A 19,546-nucleotide genomic window follows, 5' to 3' on the forward strand; every position below is an offset into this window, starting at 1 on the left:
AACAGACAACGCAGGCAAACCGCGCCGCCGTCGTACCCCGTGTCGTGTCGTGTGACGCTCGCCGATCCATCCACGTCCCCGCGCTCCCTTGGCTTTGGACCGGCCCACTCGGGGAGGGACACAACACAACACAACACCCGGAAACCAACAGAGAAGAAAGAAAGGCGCCAAACCGAACCGAACCAAACCAAAACCTAACCTCACCTCACCTCGTGGTGGAAGCCCTCCCGTGTCTTTTCGCCGAGCCGCGGCGCACGGCGCATCATCATCAAACGCGGCGGAAAGGAAATCGCTGTCCCGCGAGGCGGAGAACGATCGATCACCGGGTCGCGGCCGCCCGCCACACCCGCGTGGTGGTGGGAAGGAAGATGCCTGACAGGTGGGGCCTCCCGAAACCCAGAAAAAAAAACACAAGCAAAACCCGTACTAGTACTCTAGTAGAGAGGGGAAAAAAGCAGAAAAGGTGGAAGAAAAAAAAAATGAAAGGATGATGAAGCGAAACGTTTCCCAGTCGACGGAGGCAAAGGCAAGCGAGGCGAGTCGTCCGGATCCCCTTTAAAACCGCGACCACCTCTGCCTCCTCCTCCCTCCCTGTCTCCCATGTCAACGGCGGCCACCCCCTCCCTCTAGAGAGAGAGAGCACCGGCTGGGCGGTCGTCGTATTGGTGTTTGCGTGGATCGCGGTGCTCGGCTCGGGTGTCCCTGGGGTGGCGATGGCATTCGCCGGGGACGCGCGGATCGCCGTCGTCGTGGCGGTGGCGGTGGCGGCGGTGGTCGGCGGCGTGGCGGAGGCCGGGGGAGGAGGAGTGGGGGTGTGCTTCGAGAGGATATTCAGCTTCGGGGACTCGCTGACGGACACCGGCAACTTCCTGCTCTCCGTGCCGGAGGACTTCCCGGACCCCGCCCGCAGCCTCCCCTACGGCCAGACCTTCTTCGGCCGCCCCTCCGGCCGCTACTCCGACGGCCGCAACCTCCTCGACTTCTTCGGTATCCCCACCCCCACTTTCACCTCCTCCTCCTCCTCTCCATTTTATTGTTTATTACAGATTCCTTCCCCCCCCCCCCCCCCCCCCCCTCTCTTCGCTTCTTCCCCATCCTATTTGTTTATTCCGTTGGTGCCGGGTGAAAATTATCCTACGTTTTGGTGGTAAATGGAACGGTCGATTCGTCCTTCTCCTTTCTTTTGACTTAATTATATCATAGCTAGACTGATTGGTCTCACTTCTCGATCAAGAACAAGGCATAAATTTACAGGGGCTGCCAATTTATTGATTGGTCTCACCGATCATCACCATCATCGTTTGAAATGTTTGTTTGATATGTATATGTTTTGAAGAATTTTCCATGCGAAACACCCACACTTGTATAGGCGTATCCGCAAAAGCTTGCGTAGCTTCTCGCTTCACCAGTTTCCCCCAACCAACAGACCATGATGGCATGGCATCGTCACTTGAACAAAGCACACAAATTGGTAGCTCCAACCACCACTGAATCAGCATTCACATCACTCACGTTGTCAACACTTTTATTGCAGGTTTCGCAATTTTTGTGTGTCCTTAGTACTGGTACTTGTTCTCTGGGTGGCTTTCTTGATGTTCTTGCGTGCATCATAGCAGCTGCTGCTGTCACTAGCTTCTTGTCCTTGGCGTGCACTAACATTCTTTTGTTTTTCATGGCCAGCGGAAGCATTTGGTCTGCCGTTCGTGCCGCCCTACCTGGGCGGCGGCGACTTCCGGAACGGCGCAAACTTTGCGGTCGGCGGGGCCACCGCCCTCAACGGGTCCTTCTTCCGGGACCGTGGCGTGGAGCCTACGTGGACGCCGCACTCCCTTGATGAGCAGATGCAGTGGTTCAAGAAGCTGCTCCCAACCATCGCCTCGTCAGAGTCCGGTACGTCGCCTTGCTTGAATTCTTTGTTTGTGCTGTGCCGGATGCACTGTTCGGTGCATGAGCCGTTACCTTGCGTTAGTAAATGTCGAGGAAACATGCGAACGTGGCATCACAGCATGCCAGTGGATGCAGTAAATAGTGGCCAAACATGCTGAAAACCGTGCTGATGAGCTGGCCACCTACTGGCCAGAATGGTTGTACATTATGAGCAAATTGCTGCATTTAGTAGACTTGCCTCTTGTCCTTTTGCATCTTGCAAGCAAGAAATTTGTTTTTAGTTGACTTAGAAGCTAAAGTTCACTTGTTAAATGGCACTACATAAGTAATACTTGGAGCCTTAGATAAGGTGAAATGCATAACTACTACCTGGAGTCTTCTGATAAGGTGAAAACATTTAGTGTCCTTAAATGTGATGGGATAGCTTTCTGTGCAGGTTGAACGCAAGGAGTAGGATATGTGGAACCAGCAGGCACCATTTAGAAAAATTATCTCGTCTAACTGTTCAGGAGTGGTATTTAATTACATGCATGATAAGACAAAAAAAAACCAGGTCCATAATTCCAAAATTGATGAAGTACACCTGCTCCGTTTGATTTAGATTATTAGGCAGATTATTGTCATGGATTATCTACTTATTTATAGGGATAAATTAAATATTTTAAGAAATAGTTTAACACAAGTGGTCTAAGTAATAAAACAGAGTTTCTTCAGAAAACGTATTTTTCAAGCAGAGAGCAAATAATCCATTTCAACCATGCGATGAATAAGCTGCTCAAAAACTGATTACAAAATCTACTTATTGAACATCTCAATACCATTCATAAAACCTATTATGAATGATCCACCTTAGAATAACATACGAGATATCTTTGATTTCCCCTCACTAGTTCCTACCAAAAACCTATCTTGTTTCTTTTTTCCAAAGTCACCAGTTTAATTTTATTCTCAAATATGATGAAGGGTTTTCCACTTAAATTTCAAACTACATGCCTGCTAAATTAATGTCTATGTCTGTGCAGAACTCAGTGATGTAATGTCCAAGTCGCTTTTCCTCGTGGGAGAGGTAGGCGGGAATGATTACAACCATCTAATTGTCAGAGGGAAATCTCTTGATGAGTTACATGAGCTTGTTCCTAAGGTTGTTGGTACCATAACCTCCGCTATAACGGTATGTATGTCACCTGCCACTGATTTATGTGCTGTGGCAAATTTGTATTTGGCTGTGTTCACTGTTTACAATTTTGCAGGACCTTATAAACTTTGGAGCAAAAAAACTAGTTGTTCCAGGAAACTTTCCAATAGGCTGTGTCCCATTGTATCTCTCGATCTTTCCAAGCCAAAAGGAAGACTACTATGATGAAAAAACAGGGTGCATTAAGTGGTTAAATGAATTCACCGAGTACCATAATCGGTTGCTTCAGGAGGAGCTGGAGAAGCTCAGGAATCTTCACCCTGATGTATCCATCATTTATGCTGATTATTATGGTGCTGCATTGAACATATTTCGCGCTCCACTTCAGTTTGGTAAGTTCCACCTTCCAAGTAAACACTTTAAAAAAACACAGCACATCATAAAGCGGTATTGATAATTAGTCGATTTAAATGACCCTTCAAAACTTCCAGGCGTACCTGGCCTGCATTGCATTCACTTTATGAATGAACTTTCATTAGGAAAAGGCTGATGTGCCTTTTAAGCAAGATGGATAGATGGTATACGACCTATGCCTATCATTCTTGACTGCCTATAGCCTGTTTTGGCACTTAATGATATACGAGCCTTGCTAAATCTGATGAGCCTTTGTGGACTCAATGATTCCATGAGTTGAGCAAAGGTTAGACTTTGGAATTTCGATAAAACTGTTAACATGGCTAGCATATACTCATTTATTTTTTTTATATTCTAAAAAGTTTTAAAAGTTGCCTCATGCATGCCAACAACATACACATCTTCAGATTCTCAAAGATGTGTTTGTTTTGATGACAGATGGAGAGTACTTTGTTAGCTTTAGGTAGTGGATGATGGATTAACAAAGGACACTAAGTAACTAATGATTTATAAAATTAGAATATTGTAGCACTATAATATTAGATAGTTCACGGATGATGATGATGTAAATAGGTATTCTTTTACCTGTGTTAAGACTAAGTTGCAGATACCTGTTTTCTTCTCTGCTGTGTAGGCTTTAGGTGGCTGTGATATTGATGACACAACACAGTCTGCAGCCCACAAAGCAGGGATTTAAACTAATCTTGCACTTCTCTTCATAAGCCTATGCATGCTTGAACATGGTTGAAGTTGTTTTTAATCATGAGGTGTTAATACCTATCAATTACTCAATACGAGAGCCTGAGGCTGTTAGACGTATCCACGCAACACATCCAAAAGCCAAAGTCTTACAACATAAGGTTCACTAGTCACATTCTGCATGCCAATAGTTCCAATCTGACTATCTTCATGCCATTGCAGGCTTCACTGTCCCGCTGAACTCGTGTTGTGGAAGTGATGCTCCGTACAATTGTTCTCCGTCAATATTGTGTGGACACCCTGGGTCTGTGGTCTGCTCTGACCCATCAAAGTACACTTCATGGGATGGTCTGCACTTCACCGAGGCAACCTACAAAATTATCATTCAGGGAGTGCTTGGGTCATACGCCATTCCTCCTCTTTCAGAAACTTGTCAGGGTGGAGAATATAAAGTCTCTCAACTTCATCAATGTACAGATAACCCGACGAACACTGTAACATACGACGCTATGAGCTCTTTTATTTGATCTACTGAGCTCTAGGGCATGTAGAGTATTAAGGAGCAATATAGATATAACAGGCCCCATCTCCTCGTACACTTCTCAAAGTCGAGAAGCGCACTGGTTGGGGATCTTGTACTTCTCAAATCCATTTTTCTGCTATAAGTAGAAAAGAGATTTTGTAGAGCAGAGATTTACAACTGCCATGTCCATGGCTTTGCTCAACTCATTTAGTTCCCCAGAAACTTACTGCACCGGGAAATGGAAAGTATACCGTATAGTCAATATTTCAGTCTGTTCAAGTTACCATGCTACATACTCTACTATAGAAAAAAAACAGTTTATGATTCATCTCCAAAACGGCAATGTATTCAGTACTAAATCCTGATTTCCTCATAACAAAGACATGTACTTAAACTTTGCTTGTTCAGCAGTCTGCTTCATATGATCACCCTGCACCTGCAGTGTTTTCATATCTGAAATTGAACCTCCTGTCTAAAAGAGATCGTGTCGTGTCCAACTACATACTTTTTTTGAGTGCAAATGTCAAAGTCAGGTTACAGAGGGCTAATTCTGGCACCATTCATCTCATTATTTTGACCTGTTAGTTGCCAAATATTCAGAGTTGATTCATCTTCTGCGGTCATGTTGATCAGGAACAGGAAATTGTCACCGGCTACTTAGCAACAAAATACTCCGGTTGGCCAAACCAACAAACCCACACAACTCCAAACTTCACACAACTTGGTCAGGTACTCGGGTGGCAACTGGTGGCGTGCAGAAACTTGTTGTTCCTGACATTTCAATTCATTTTTTTACCCTGATATGCTGGGTTAAATTATCGGTGTAAAATGTGAGATCATATTTTCATCCGCTGAAATGGTCGACAGTAACTGTTTCAAAGATACGTGCCGATAACTGTGTCAATCACACGTTTGAATTTTTCATGTTTTGCAAACGTTCGCTCTGAAGCGCATAACATAGAAAGTTCAGTTGCTGGCTCCTTGCAGCGAAGAATTTCTATCAGCCAATATACTACCCTGTTTAGTTCCCAAAACAAAAAATTTTATATTATCATGTTGAATGTTTGGACCTATGCATAGAGTATTAAATGTTGAAAAAAAACAATTACAAAGATTACGTGTAAATTGCGAGATGATTTCAAATGTGTATCCATATATATCTATATCTACTGTCACAACCAAGCCTAAATTTTTTTTCCTAACTAAACACGCCTATGTCCTGGACCCTGACTGAATGGCAGTAGGACAAGTAGTCATTAGAAGACGAATAGACGATCACGAGCTCGGTCTTGTCAGAATTAATACGGAGAAGTCTCAACACAGCAAGACTTTTCAGGCCTCATTGGATCCACGGATTATTGAAGAAATTCCGAATGTTTTCATTGCTGAAGGGGGAAAAAAACACTGTATAGACTTCTGGTTTCAATTCCTGAAGGAAAAATCGGTAGAGCAACCTGCTCAACTTGCTGAATGCTACTACTACTAGTTTCTGTTTTCACAAGTTAGGCCCCATGTTCAACTAGGGCGTTCGTGAGGGGTGACTAAGTTAACTTATGTATTGGCACGAAAAATGAAGTAATAGATTAGTACATGATTAATTAATTACTAATTATTTAAAAAATATAAAATAGATTAATATAAAATTTTAAAACAACTTTCCTATAAAAATTTTTTGCAAAAAATACACCGTTTAGCATATCGGGAAGCGAGGGAGACTTAGTTAACTAGTGGGATGACCGAACGGGGCCTATGGAAGATTAATAACCAAAATAAAGTTATATTGTTGAACACTGAAATTCTAATGGAGGTTTTTATAGTCTTAACTCATCAACCAGGTTCTTTTGCTAGATCATTGCCACGGATTATTTATTTGTTTTTAAATATGATTTTTTTTTCAAAAAACTAGAGGATTATTTGTTAAGTTCATTTCTCATAATATTTAATTTATGCTTATAATCAAGTAGATAATACAAGGTAATTACCTAGCGGTGAATAATCTGTTCCAAATACTACCACTCCCTTAAAAAAAGTATGTAAATACAAATTATATATTCTTATTCCTATAATGTAATGATGGTTTTTATATATCTTCACACGTTTGCTAGATGCATGCATCTTGATGCACATTCTGGATTAGTGCACATTATTATTGGATATATTGTACGTGTAGGCTATGCTGGAACTTCTACAGCTACATCTAGGACAAGTTTACATGCATGCCGACATGCGGATGCTGGCCATTGCTGGCGGGCCATCTGGTACGTGCCTAGCTGCAATCTTTTTCTATGGAATTTCTGGGACCTAATTAAAGAGTTTTAGATATGTACACAAGCCACAGCTTGCATTCAGTATATTAGTATAATTAATCTAAGTTGAAACTATGCTACAAAACAAAATGGTATGGAAGTTTCTGCAACAGTACTGTGTGATGATAATTCAGTACAAAACTGGGTTCAGTTGAGAATGGTGGATGCAATTGAGAGTGTGAATTTCTGGTTGAGTGGAATTAATATATCGATTGTTTAATTTACCAGTGTGGTTTTGCTCTAGTTTTTTTTACTAGAAAATCATTTCGTGAAAACCGACTGATATTTCGATACACACTGCTAATTTGGCAACAAAATGCAACACCAAAGGTATATCCAACATCATCTTCTCACCCTTTTTCGTCCTTGTTCTGATTAATTCGGCCATATTTCCAAACCAAGCAAGGGTGACGTACTGTAACAAGTGCAACAACTTGGTGTTAAAATAATATGGCAATACTAATTAATTGTTGCTACCAATGAGGTAAACAACCATTGGCTCTCTGTCTCCTTGTTCAAGTATACTTCAACAGTTGTACATTGTACTCATATAGTACAGTGCAGTGCCCTAGCTGTGGTGAACCTTTGATCGGATTATTTTAGACGTTGCATGGTACTCTAATTTGTACAACCATGCATTTACTTGATAAATTAATTGTGCTCTATGAATTATAAAAGTCATACACTAAACCTGTAATACTAATTAAAAGCCAGTGTTTTCATCAATAAGTTTACAAATTGAAATGCGCAGTATATCATCCTTCTCAACACACGTGTCCTCCCCCTACCCTACCCTCTTGCACAACGCACAACCAACCACTAAAAGACCTAGAAAATGATTACATGGGCACTTAAAACTGACCCATAATTATACATAGACCCATTGCAATACACGAGCATCTTATTAGAAAAGGAAAATAACCATATATAGCGGGTTGTTTATATTTAGATATTCATATCGTTTAGCTGTGTACATCACATGTATGTATAAAGGTTGGATTTCTATTCATTACCTAAAAAACATATTTTTCACATCTTACACAAGGCATGTGCTCTTGGATGGTTATCACTTCTTAAATGTCAACTAAAAAGATTTATAAATTATAAAAACTAAATGGATATGGTAGTAGAGTGTAAATTTTGTAAAACTGCGTCTGCTTTGACCAAACTATTCCGAAATTATATATTTATGATGGTCCATCCCAAAACTATATATTTGCAATTTATCATGAATTAAACTACATTAAGTTGGAGAATTGTAAAATTATAGACATGATGTTATCACAAGACTATAAATCTCATAGTCTAGATCTCTACCGCTAATGTTCTACTAGAATTGTAAAAGCTGTAGTTTGGGGATATAATTGGTGCTCAACTTGTAGCTAGTTTTGCGATACTATGCTTAAATCTATTTATCTATTTGGTGTCGAATCTCTATAATTTTGTGATACACTCCTTAAATATATAAATTATGATAGGTTATAGCTTCTAAGGCCTAAATATTATTTTTTTTATTATATATACTACCCATGTTAGAAAATATAATTTTTTTGGATTATATAATAGATATTAAGATTAAGAATAAAAAACTATGATGTCACTTAATAAATGATAAATGGATATGGGTGGAAGTGTAGGTGGGATAGCAAATAGGAACAATCTTGAATGGTAAATAATTGGTGTAATAAATAATACTCTGAATATTCAGTATTAGAAATGCTTATATTTTGGTACCAGATTCAAATCCTAGATATTATTATCTTTTAAAACGAAAGAAGTATATTGTTGCAACTATTTGGCCACCACTTTCTCAATTCAGAGAAGTATATAAGAAAGGTGTATATATCAATCAAATATCATTTTGTTTTTATGTCGTATTGTGTTGAACTGCCGGGTTCATATTTGCACATATTCTCTAATACTACAGTGTAAAGTGATAATACAGTACCGATTGGATAAAGATAGTACGAAGAGACTCTTCCGCCCTCGTATTTTCGCTTTTATAAATCAAAATTTTAATTTTAATCTTAAATTTAAAGTTGATTTTAGGTTTTTTTTGTCATAATTTATTTTGTTAGCCTTGGCTTTTTATTGTCATAGTTTAAATTTGCAAATATGTTGTTTTGTTTAATCCCATAATAAGCCAAAAGATAGCACACACCTTCACATATACTACCTCCGTTTTATAATGTAAGATGTTTGACTTTTTTAGTTGCAACGTTTGATCATTCGTCTTATTCACAAGTTTAATACAAATATAAAAAAATGAAAAGTGGTGCTTAAAGTTCTTTTGATAATAAAGTAAGTCATAAGAAAAATAAATAATATTTTTATAATTTTTTGAATAAAACAAATGGTCAAACTTCACAAGTAAAATAGTCAAACATCTTACATTATTAAACGGAGGGAGTATTGAACAGTTGGAGTAGTAAACGTTGGAAAAGTTCAAAGTCCATAGTACAAATACAGTACAAACCTATGAAACCTGGAATTTTACAACAAGAATACATTATCTTTGACCGTATACATACTCTTTGGGTGTAAAGGCTAGGTTTTGATCAGTTTTGTAAAAAAAAAACTATATTTGTATTTGGTAGCAAATACGAAAGAAGCCCCGAAACGCTCTCTCATGTTGCTAGTAGCCTAGGAAATTTGGAATGAAAGGAACAGAAGAACATTTCAACAAAAGGAGCTCCCAGTGGCCAGCTTGCTGGCAAAAATTAAGGAAGAAACCAAAACCTGGGACCTAGCGGGAGCATTGAAGCTAGGAGACTGGATCGTCCTAGCTAGATTCCGGGCCGTGTACTTTTGTACAAATTACCTTAGAGCAAGTATAATAGCAGGTTATAAACTGGCTATATGCTTATGTGAAGGAGAGAGTGTAAGTTGGCTGTAAACTTATAGCCAGTTCGGACACAAGAACCAAGAAACTCTGTGAGAGTGACATGTGGGTCCTGTATTAATAATGAAGAGCTAACAAGTATATGGGTGGGCTAAGAGAAGACTATAAGAAGTCTTATAGCTAGCTTGTTGGCTATATTATTAGCTTTGCTCTTAGAGCAGGTAAAATAGCAGGCTATAAACCAGCTATATACATATTTTAAAGAGATAAGAGGGAAGAGAGTGTGCTACTAATTTATAGCTAGCTACATCACGAGCTCCAAGACACCATGTATGTATGACATGTGAGACCATGTATTAATGTTTTATAGACAACTATTGTATGAATTGGCTATTAGGTTGACTATAGATGAATTATAGCTAGTAGTTGGCTATACTACTATCTTCAATTCATCCATAGTCAATCTAATAGTCAATTCATACAATAGTTACATATAAAACATTAATACATGATCTCATATATCATATACACACCGTGTCTTGGAGCTCGTGCTGCAGTTGGCTATAAATTAGTAGCACACTTCTCTTCTCTATCCCATCTTTTCTCTTTAAAATATACTCTAGTTTATAGCCTGCTACTGTACTTGCTTGTACAGTCTTTTTAACACCGATCTATTGAATGAAAATGACATTTAGTCGTTAAAAAAACTATATTCCCTAGTTCCTGCCCACTTCTTAAATTGTAATGCCAACTTGCATGCTTTAAGCTATCTCTCTAGAGTGTGGATCGAAAACTCTCGAGGGTACATACTCTCGTTGTTTTCTCGTCTATTGTATGTTATTCAAATAGTAATAAAAATATGAAAAAAATTGTAATGATAGATTAATATGTGATAAGTCACTACACAAACATGCAAGTTAAAATATGACTTCTATAATTCATAACAAAAATAACAAATTAAATTGTAAATAGTATACATATACTCACAATCATATATTTGTTCTATTTGCTATGGATTGTAGAAGTCATATTTTAATTTACATATATCACGTATTAATCTATCTTCATAATTTTTTTATATTTTTAATGACTATTTAGATAGCATGCAATAGACGACGGGGGAACGTCCACTAAGAATTTAAAACAGTTTCTCTATCTCTCTATGCATGCATGCTTCAGCTGCTTATAAATACATGCGATTCTACGCACCACAGGTGATACCAAACCCTAGCTAATTCAACTCGGTTTCTTGAGCTTTCTGGTTCCCGCCATGGATAGGCGAGACGACATGGCAACGAAACCCATGATGAAGTTCTCGAGCTGCCGTGGCGTCGCCTTCGAGCTCAAGCCGTCGCCGCCGAGCCCCTTCGCCGTCGATGTCTGCCCTGCCGAGCCGCCACCGGCGCCTGCCCCGAGCACCGCCGGCAGGTGGATCTGGCTGCCTCTGTCGTCGAGCCGTTACTCCTCGTTCTCTAGGAATGTCATTCCGGCGGCGAGCGATGGAGGCTTTGGACGGTCGCGGAGCCGTGCCAGTAGCCACTTCTGCGACCTCGACGTCGTCGGCGACGATGAGGAGGATGGCGTGTCCGTCCTTGACGACGGCCACGACGTCGAGATGGGTGTCGCCGCGGCAGCTGCCGCCGAGGTGGGCGTGAAACCAGTGGTTAAGGCCGCGGCGGCGCCGGCCAGGCAATCGAGGCTCAGCGTCATACTGTTCGACCAGGGGCTGTTCACCGTGTACAAGCGCCTCTTCATGCTCTGCGTCGCGCTGAACGCGGCGGCGCTCGCGGTCGCGGCGGCCGGCCATTTCCCTTACGCCAAGAGGCACGCCGCCGTCTTCTCCATGGGCAACATCCTGGCCCTCACGCTGTGCCGCTCCGAGGCGGTGCTCCGCGGCGTGTTCTGGCTCGCTGTCGCGCTCCTCGGCCGGCCGTGGGTGCCGGTCGTCGCCAAGACCGGTGTCACGGCGATCCTCCAGTCACTCGGCGGTGTCCACAGTGGCTGCGGCGTGTCCTCGGTCGCGTGGCTGGTGTACGCGCTCGTGCAGGCGCTGCGGCACCGCGACGCGATGCCGCCGGAGATCGTCGCCGTCGCGTCGTCCATCCTCGGGTTGCTCGCGCTCTCCTGCATGGCGGCGTTCCCGCTCGTGCGCCACCTCCACCACAACGTGTTTGAGCGCACGCACCGGTTCGCCGGCTGGAGCGCGCTCGCGCTGCTCTGGACGTTCGTCGTGCTCTCCGCCGGCTACGACCAGCAGTCCACGTCCTACGTCCCGCTCGCCGGCGCCGCCCTCGCGAGGCGCCAGGACCTCTGGCTCGCGGTCGCCATCACATTCTTCACCATCCTCCCGTGGCTCACCGTGCGCCGCGTGCCGGTGGCGGTGACCGCGCCGTCCACCCACGCGTCGATCCTAACCTTCCAGGGCGGCGTCAAGGCCGGCCTGCTCGGCCGCATCAGCCGGTCGCCCCTCTCCGAGTGGCACGCCTTCGGCATCATCTCCGACGGGCGCAGCACCCACGCGATGCTCGCCGGCGCCGTCGGCGACTTCACCCGAGGCCTCGTCACCGACCCGCCGAGCCACCTCTGGGTGCGCGGCGTCCGCTTCGCGGGCCTCCCATACCTCATCAACATGTACCGGCGGGCGACCATGGTGGCGACGGGCTCCGGCATCTGCGTGTTCCTGTCGCTGCTGATGCAGCCGACCCCCGCGGAGCTGTCGCTGGTGTGGGTGGCGAAGGGTGTCGAGGCGAACTACGGCGAGGACATCAAGGCGGCGGTGACGGGCAGCAAGAACCTGGCCGGGCGGGTGGTGGTGCACGACACGGCGGTCATGGGGCGGCCGGACGTGCGGGAGCTGGCCGTGGGCGCGGCACGGCGGTGGGGCGCGGAGGTGGTGGTGGTGACGAGCAACCCGGAGGGCAGCAGGGACGTGGTGAGCGGGTGCAGGAAGGCCGGCATGCCGGCGTTTGGCCCCATCTGGGATTCCTGATTTGCATGCTTTTCGGAACCAGTAAAACACGAAGATTTCAGATGGAGGGGGGGGGGGGGGGGGGGGGGGGGGAGAACAGTTCTACCTTCCATCGTTTGCTTTTCAGAGCAAGTTCACTATTATAGTCAACTTCTAACTCGATTGTTAATTTAATAGTCAACTTATATGAAAGTTACCTACAAAACATTAATATATAGTCTCACATATTATATACACACCGTGTCTTAAAGTCTTGCTGTAACTGGCTATAAATTAGTAGCTCACTACGCTTCTCTACTCTCTTATATCTTTAAAATATATTTATATCTGGTTTATAGCCTTCTATTGTACCTGCTCTCAGTAAATAAACAGCTGCAAAAATTTATTGAAGTATTACAGTTACTTTTAGGATCTTTAATGTAGTTTATTTTTTGACATTAGCTCTTAAACCCTTCACTTTCTGTATATAAGAACTCACGTAAAAAAGTTTAACCTATAAACTATTTGTTTATTTCTTTGACCCTTTACTTTGTGTATCAAAACTGTACGTACTGGAGCATATAATAACACTTGGCAGTTCTGATGCAGATGGTGAAAAATTAATGCCTAAGAAATGCGGTAATTTGGTACCGTCAAAATAAGGACGTAGAAATAAAATTCATGTATTCCTCTAATTCCAAATAGCTGTCGCTGGTTGTTATTCATATTTAAAGTTTGATCTTCATTATTTTGTCAACGAATTATATCTTGAAATATATCAAAAATACGTTGCATACTAAATAAATTCATACATTTTTTATTCATCAAAATCTGTTGAGGCAATTTAAAAGTCTCATCAAAGTTGAAATAACACCGATCAATATTGTCAAGTACTCCTATTCAAAAATATAATGTGTCTTCGCTTTAAAAAAATCAACATTTTAAAATTGTACTCAAAATATATGTATTTAATATGAGACATGTAGTATTATTACATTGTATTTAAAAATATTTTCACGTGATGTTAATTTTATAGTTATCGACAATATATTATATATATATGAGAAAAATTGTTTAAAGTATATAATTAAAGATCATATAAAATGTTAATACGTCGTATATTTTAGATCAGATAAATAGGAAGGTACGGAGTGTTTGCTACGTAGTACCTAGCTAAATGTAGCTGTGTCTTCTGTGTTCTTTCCTATCATTGAACAAGAATGTATGCATTTAAACATTCTTCCGTATTCTTAAGACATTGTAGCACGTCGCATAAAGACCTTAATTTGCCCCTAACCGTAAACATTTCACCTCAAAGTAGTAGATATTCGAACTGTACATGTTTCTCAAAGTAGTAAAATATATCCCTTATATATCATTGAGCTCTACGTATAGCATGCGAGTTAATAAGTTGTAGATACTAAAACTCTATTAAGTAATTTGGTTTAGAAGTGTGCAAGGCCTAATCTAGCATAGCAAGGCTAGGATCAAATGGTAGCGGGATTTTTGACATAACCTATAGCTAAACTAGTTATATATATTAGTTCGTCGGTACGCATCTTATGATGTCGATGTTCGAATTTTCCAGATCTGCTAGGAGTGACTTTAATATGATGATGACGTTGTGGGCACAAATTTGCTAAGGCCCTGTTTATTTTTCCAAACAAAAATTTTCATTTTGTCACATCGAATATTTGAGCATATGCATGGAGTATATATTAATTATTGGAAAAGAAACTAATTAGACCAATTGCACGTAAATTGCGAGATGATATTTTAAGCCTAATTACGCCATGATTTAATAATGTGGTGCTACAACAAACATCTACTAATAATAGATTAATTAGGCTTAATGAACTGGTCTCGTAGTTTCTTGGCAGAAGCTATGATTTATTTTGTTAATTACTAGACTACATTTAATACTTTAAATATTTATTTGTATATCTGATATGATAACTAAACCCAAAAATTTCCTTAACTAAACACGCCCTAACCTATTCAAACTATATATACATGAATATTTATATTTATACGACCATTTCTAGGGAGTTTTGTCATATTTTGAACATTTTAATTTTTAATTTTAATTCTAAACACTCAACAAACTTATTCCAGGTCTGAACTTTTAACAATGTCATCCTCGTCTGGTGTAGAGTCATGCTAGATGGGGTAACGTTGTTAAAATGTTGAAGATCTAGAATTAAGTTTTAGGAAATTTGCCACTGGTTCGTAATGTTATTGTAAAATTACCACTAGAAGATTATAAAAATATCACTAGAATTATCATTCGAGTGACATCCTTGTATTTTAGAAAAAGCCATTTTATGAGTGTTTATTTTTAGAGAAAATCTACTCCATACCATTGAGTTTCCATCTATTCAACGATCTGCCATTTACTTTATCGAGTTCTAAGATATACACTCGGTTAACAGTTTTCTCTATAATATATCCTTGGATCCTATGCATTTGTAATAAATATCCAAAATGCCCTTTAGACATACAAGATTGACTATTAATTTATCATGTTAGAAGATCAAGAAAATTATGAAATTTTTTGCCTAACATCTTGACAAATCATTGTAGTTTGTGGGTATCTTTTAAGATTAGTTTTCATAATTTATTTTTTGGAAAAATATTTTCTCGATCTTAAAAGATACCTACCAACTATAATGATTTGTTAGGATACTAAGCAAATTTTTTTATAATTTTCTTGATCTTCTAACATAATAAATTAATAGTCAATCATGTATATCTAAATGGCATTTTGAACATTTATTACAAATACATAGGATTATTAATCATATATTGTAAAGAAAACTGCTAACCGAGGGAATATCTTAGAACTTGATAAAGTCAATGACAGATCATTGAATCGATGTAAATTCAATGGTATGAAGTAGATTTTCTCTTATTTTTATGATTAAAAATTAAAATGATTCAAAAAATAAAAAAAATTGAGGAGCATGTAAATAAATGCAATTAGTAGTAAATTACTATAGGTTTTATTCGCTCTATTTTAAAATATAATAGTTTATATGTTTCATGTTTTGTACCATGGTATAAGCATCCATGCACTGATGTTCATGGTTTTAATCATTTGAATCATTTTAGAACGAAACAGATGGTTAGAAAGGGAATATAATTAATTTAAATTTCAAAATTAAACACTAAAATTGTATTTTAATATATCTGTAGTCTATACTAACCTAAAAATATTTATATTTTAAAATAGAGGCAGTAGCACATGCTCTATCTCTGCACAGACTTTACTATAGCAAGTACCTATATTTGTGTCCTTACCATATGAGTTAACTGTGTAAGAGAAAATGTAAGAAATATTATTGATAAACGTTTACGTCTAAAACAATGTTATTGATAAGTGTACGTTCTATTAAATATTATGTACAACCGGACATTGTTCTATGTCATCGTCGTTATGGTTCCATCCATCTCATGCAATTACATATGATATTCATCCTATAGCACTTATTAATAGAGGACTGCCGACGGAACCTAAGTCCTAACAGTAATAATATTTTGTATACATATTTGATAAAACAACCCTCATGAATGATAGTAGTATTTATTAGAATTACGTATCCGTGAATGGTACTCCATCCGTTTCATAATACAAGATGTTTGACTTTTTTTAACATTTAACCATTCGTGACTTGTCATTTTTATATTTATACTAAATTTTTAAATAAAATGAATAGTTAAAGGTTATAAAAAAATTAAACATGAAGATAGTATTTGATATATTTTTCTTATTGTGTCGACAAATCGAAACAGAGAAAGGATGATGATCTCAGCGGCGTCATCCCCCAGCGGTCTCCTCCTCCGCCCGACCAAACCAACGCCACCACCACCGCTGCTCCCCTCCGCCGCCGCCTTCTCCTACCAGCCATCCCGCTCCCTCCAACGCCGCCGGGTCAGATCCCGCGGGCCGGAGGACTTGACGGCCGCAGGAGCGAGAGCGGTCGCCTCCTCTTCCATGGAGGCAGCGCAGCCTCCTCAGCCCCAGGCCGGCGGTGGCGGGGAGGGGCAGGCGCAGGGGGCCATGAAGCTGCTGTTCGTGGAGATGGGCGTCGGCTACGACCAGCACGGACAGGACATCACCGCCGCTGCCGTGCGCGCCTGCAAGGACGCCATCACCTCCAACTCCATCCCCGCCTTCCGCAGTGGTAGCCCCCACTCTCCCAGCTCCGCTTCTCTCTCTCTCTCTCTCTCTGTGGGACATTCCGTCGAACACCTCATCGGCACGCCAAAATTTCGCTCTTTCTCCCCTACCGTCGCTTAACTGATATGTTTGGGGGTGTGGCTGCCTGTATGAAGGGTCCATTCCTGGGGTGAACACTGAGCAGATGAAGCTACAGATCAAGCTTGGGGTGCCGAGGCCAACGCAGCACTTGCTGGACGTCGAGAGAGTCAAGGCCGTCTTCCCCTAGTGAGCGCTCCTTCTGTCTTCTCTTTGTGCCTATTTAAAACTTGGGATCTTCTGGTTGGAACGCTCAATCAGAAACGGATGCAATGTTATAATGTAATGTGCTGTTAATTAAGTATCAGGTAAAAGAATTTAGTAGCCCTTATAAGTTTAGTAAGCATGTGTTTGGTTGGTTCTGAGTGTAGTGGCTTAAAGAAAATATAAATTTGTGCATCGGTATGATTGCACTGTCTAGGTTAGATCCACACATGGACATGGTGAGCAATTGTGCTGTATAGGAACATGAACAATCATGTTTATTTGTTGAGTAGGGCCGTTCATTATGAACTGTGATTATGTTCATAACCATATGGCAAGATCAAGTACTGATCCTCTTACCCAGCATTGCTCACTAGTTCTGTCAGTAATGATTTTCATTAAGCTGTTGACTGTATTAGATTGTCCAGAATACGGCATGCCCACTTCATCCGATTCCTTGTTAAGTTTTTTTGTAGTAAGACCCAGAAGCGATTCCAATGTGTCCCCCTGAAGATCACCTGCATAAAGGCAGGCAAGGGCTTAGATTTGGAATAAAATGTTTAATGTGTTATAGTTGTTCTTTCAAAAATGTGGCTATGCAATGTTTTTACCTTCAAATTGAATGTTTATTGAGTGTATCTGACTAGCTGTACAAGATTTGATCTCTAACAAAGAAATGGTTTTATATAATAAAGCAGAACCTTGTAGTTCCATGACCCTGGGTTAACATGGTTGCACCCTTTAGCCTATTTGCTTCTTTTTTTTTTCTTTCATCACCTGCTTTTCCTTTTGATCATATTTCTGTAAAACTTCGTCCTAAAATTGATCAACCATCTTAAGCAAAGGATATACCATCTTTAATTAAGTAGCAATGCAGCAGAACACAAGAAAGTAGTAGGTACTGTCTAAGGCCATCCTCAATGTAAGTTTCATGAACACGATTACCTAGAATGACATGTCATATAAAAAGTTTGAAACTAGGATAAAACACTTCTCTCTCAATACATAGTTTCATCATTTGTTGTTTCCTAGGTTATATACAAAACACAAGCTGTTTAGGTAACAGTGCATAGAAGGTTTCATCTGCATGAAACTCATTTTATCTCTCTCTTCATTAATACTTTGCCACGTCATCAAAAATGTCTACATGGTATCCTATTTATTGTTTATGAAACTCTCATTGAGATCGGTCTAAGAGGGTTTTGAAATGTTCAGCACCAGTACAGCACAATGTCCTTCAGATGTGAAAATATACATGGTTCAGTTGGCAATATCCTAGACAAAAGCTAAAGTAGCAAGCTATAATATTTTGCTCTAACTATTTACAAGCAGATAAATCCACGTTGGCATGACAAATTGATTCACATTAGTATTGCACGAATGTTTAACAGATAATAATTGCAATATTGTATTGTGTGATGTTTGCTGAGATAGAAATCAGTCATACCAAAGACTGCTATACGGTCTCATATTTCATAGCCAGGAACTTTACCTATGTATTAACCTGGGTGGCCAAAGGAGGCCATCCAAATGTTACTAAGATTGAGGGGCAAAAGTTACCTATATATTAGCATCCATATGACTTACCTATATATTAGCATTCATGGTTGCATTTTACATTAATATTAGATGGGGCAGTAGGCATGATCGAATATATGAAAGGAAAAAAAAACTTAACAGAATTAACTATTGTGCCTTGGACCTGGACTCAGCTGCTTCGATGTAAGCATTTCTTTGCTAAGAACAACTGGGAATCAAAGAGTGTCTGAGATATTTGATGACTAGAAGATTTTTCAATGTATCTCTTTTGTCCAGAATGACAATTAGCACCTGTTTGCAGCCGTAATCTGATGACACTGATAGCGTGCATCTTGGTTTGGTTTACGTTATTACGTATGAAGAATCCATAGCACCTTTATACTATTTTCTCGTTGTTTGCAGTGGCAAAATTATCAGCTTTGAGGTAGTAGACGGCGGGATGATCTGTTCAAGTGGAGTATGCCTAGAAGCAATGGGCGATAAAAACGATGATTGCTACATAGTGAACGCTGCGGTTTATGTTGGCTACTAATGTTACCGTTGCTAGAATAATTGTTGTTCGTTGGAACAGTTAAAAAAAAGAAGAAAACCTTCTATGTAATATAAGCATGTCTTTAGTGTTCTGAAACCATCTTTCCTGCACGTGTATAAAATCATTTTTACTCCATTCCTTCCCTTGAACTTCTCACAGCTTACTGTGCTGATAAATGAATATATCTTGCATCCCTGATCTTTTTGCTTTTGTTTATGTTTATAAGCTAAAATTTGAATTTTCAGCCTTAAATTTAAAGT

The 19,546-nt window shown here is 40.3% G+C and overlaps 3 protein-coding genes across 3 annotated transcripts; all 3 read left to right on the forward strand.

Annotated features, from left to right (window-relative positions):
• The first annotated feature begins 346 nt into the window (after positions 1–346).
• On the forward strand, positions 347–5,141 carry LOC102708579 (GDSL esterase/lipase At1g28570). The gene is made up of 5 exons (XM_040525408.1): positions 347–987; positions 1,681–1,890; positions 2,910–3,058; positions 3,138–3,414; positions 4,358–5,141. Exons 1-5 carry the CDS (start codon positions 714–716, stop codon positions 4,660–4,662), a joined length of 1,215 nt encoding a protein of 404 aa, XP_040381342.1. The 5' UTR covers positions 347–713; the 3' UTR covers positions 4,663–5,141.
• A 5,935-nt stretch (positions 5,142–11,076) lies between these two features.
• LOC102708858 (adenylate-forming reductase 06235) lies at positions 11,077–12,795 on the forward strand. Its single transcript, XM_015841890.1, has one exon. The coding sequence runs from the start codon at positions 11,077–11,079 to the stop codon at positions 12,793–12,795; it is 1,719 nt and encodes a 572-aa protein (XP_015697376.1).
• A 3,742-nt stretch (positions 12,796–16,537) lies between these two features.
• Positions 16,538–19,479, forward strand: LOC102709035. The gene is made up of 3 exons (XM_006644301.3): positions 16,538–16,937; positions 17,089–17,200; positions 19,157–19,479. Exons 1-3 carry the CDS (start codon positions 16,553–16,555, stop codon positions 19,284–19,286), a joined length of 627 nt encoding a protein of 208 aa, XP_006644364.1. The 5' UTR covers positions 16,538–16,552; the 3' UTR covers positions 19,287–19,479.
• The last annotated feature ends 67 nt before the right edge of the window (positions 19,480–19,546 follow it).

This window comes from Oryza brachyantha, chromosome 1, assembly GCF_000231095.2.
Source record: "Oryza brachyantha chromosome 1, ObraRS2, whole genome shotgun sequence".
Lineage (NCBI taxonomy): Eukaryota > Viridiplantae > Streptophyta > Magnoliopsida > Poales > Poaceae > Oryza > Oryza brachyantha.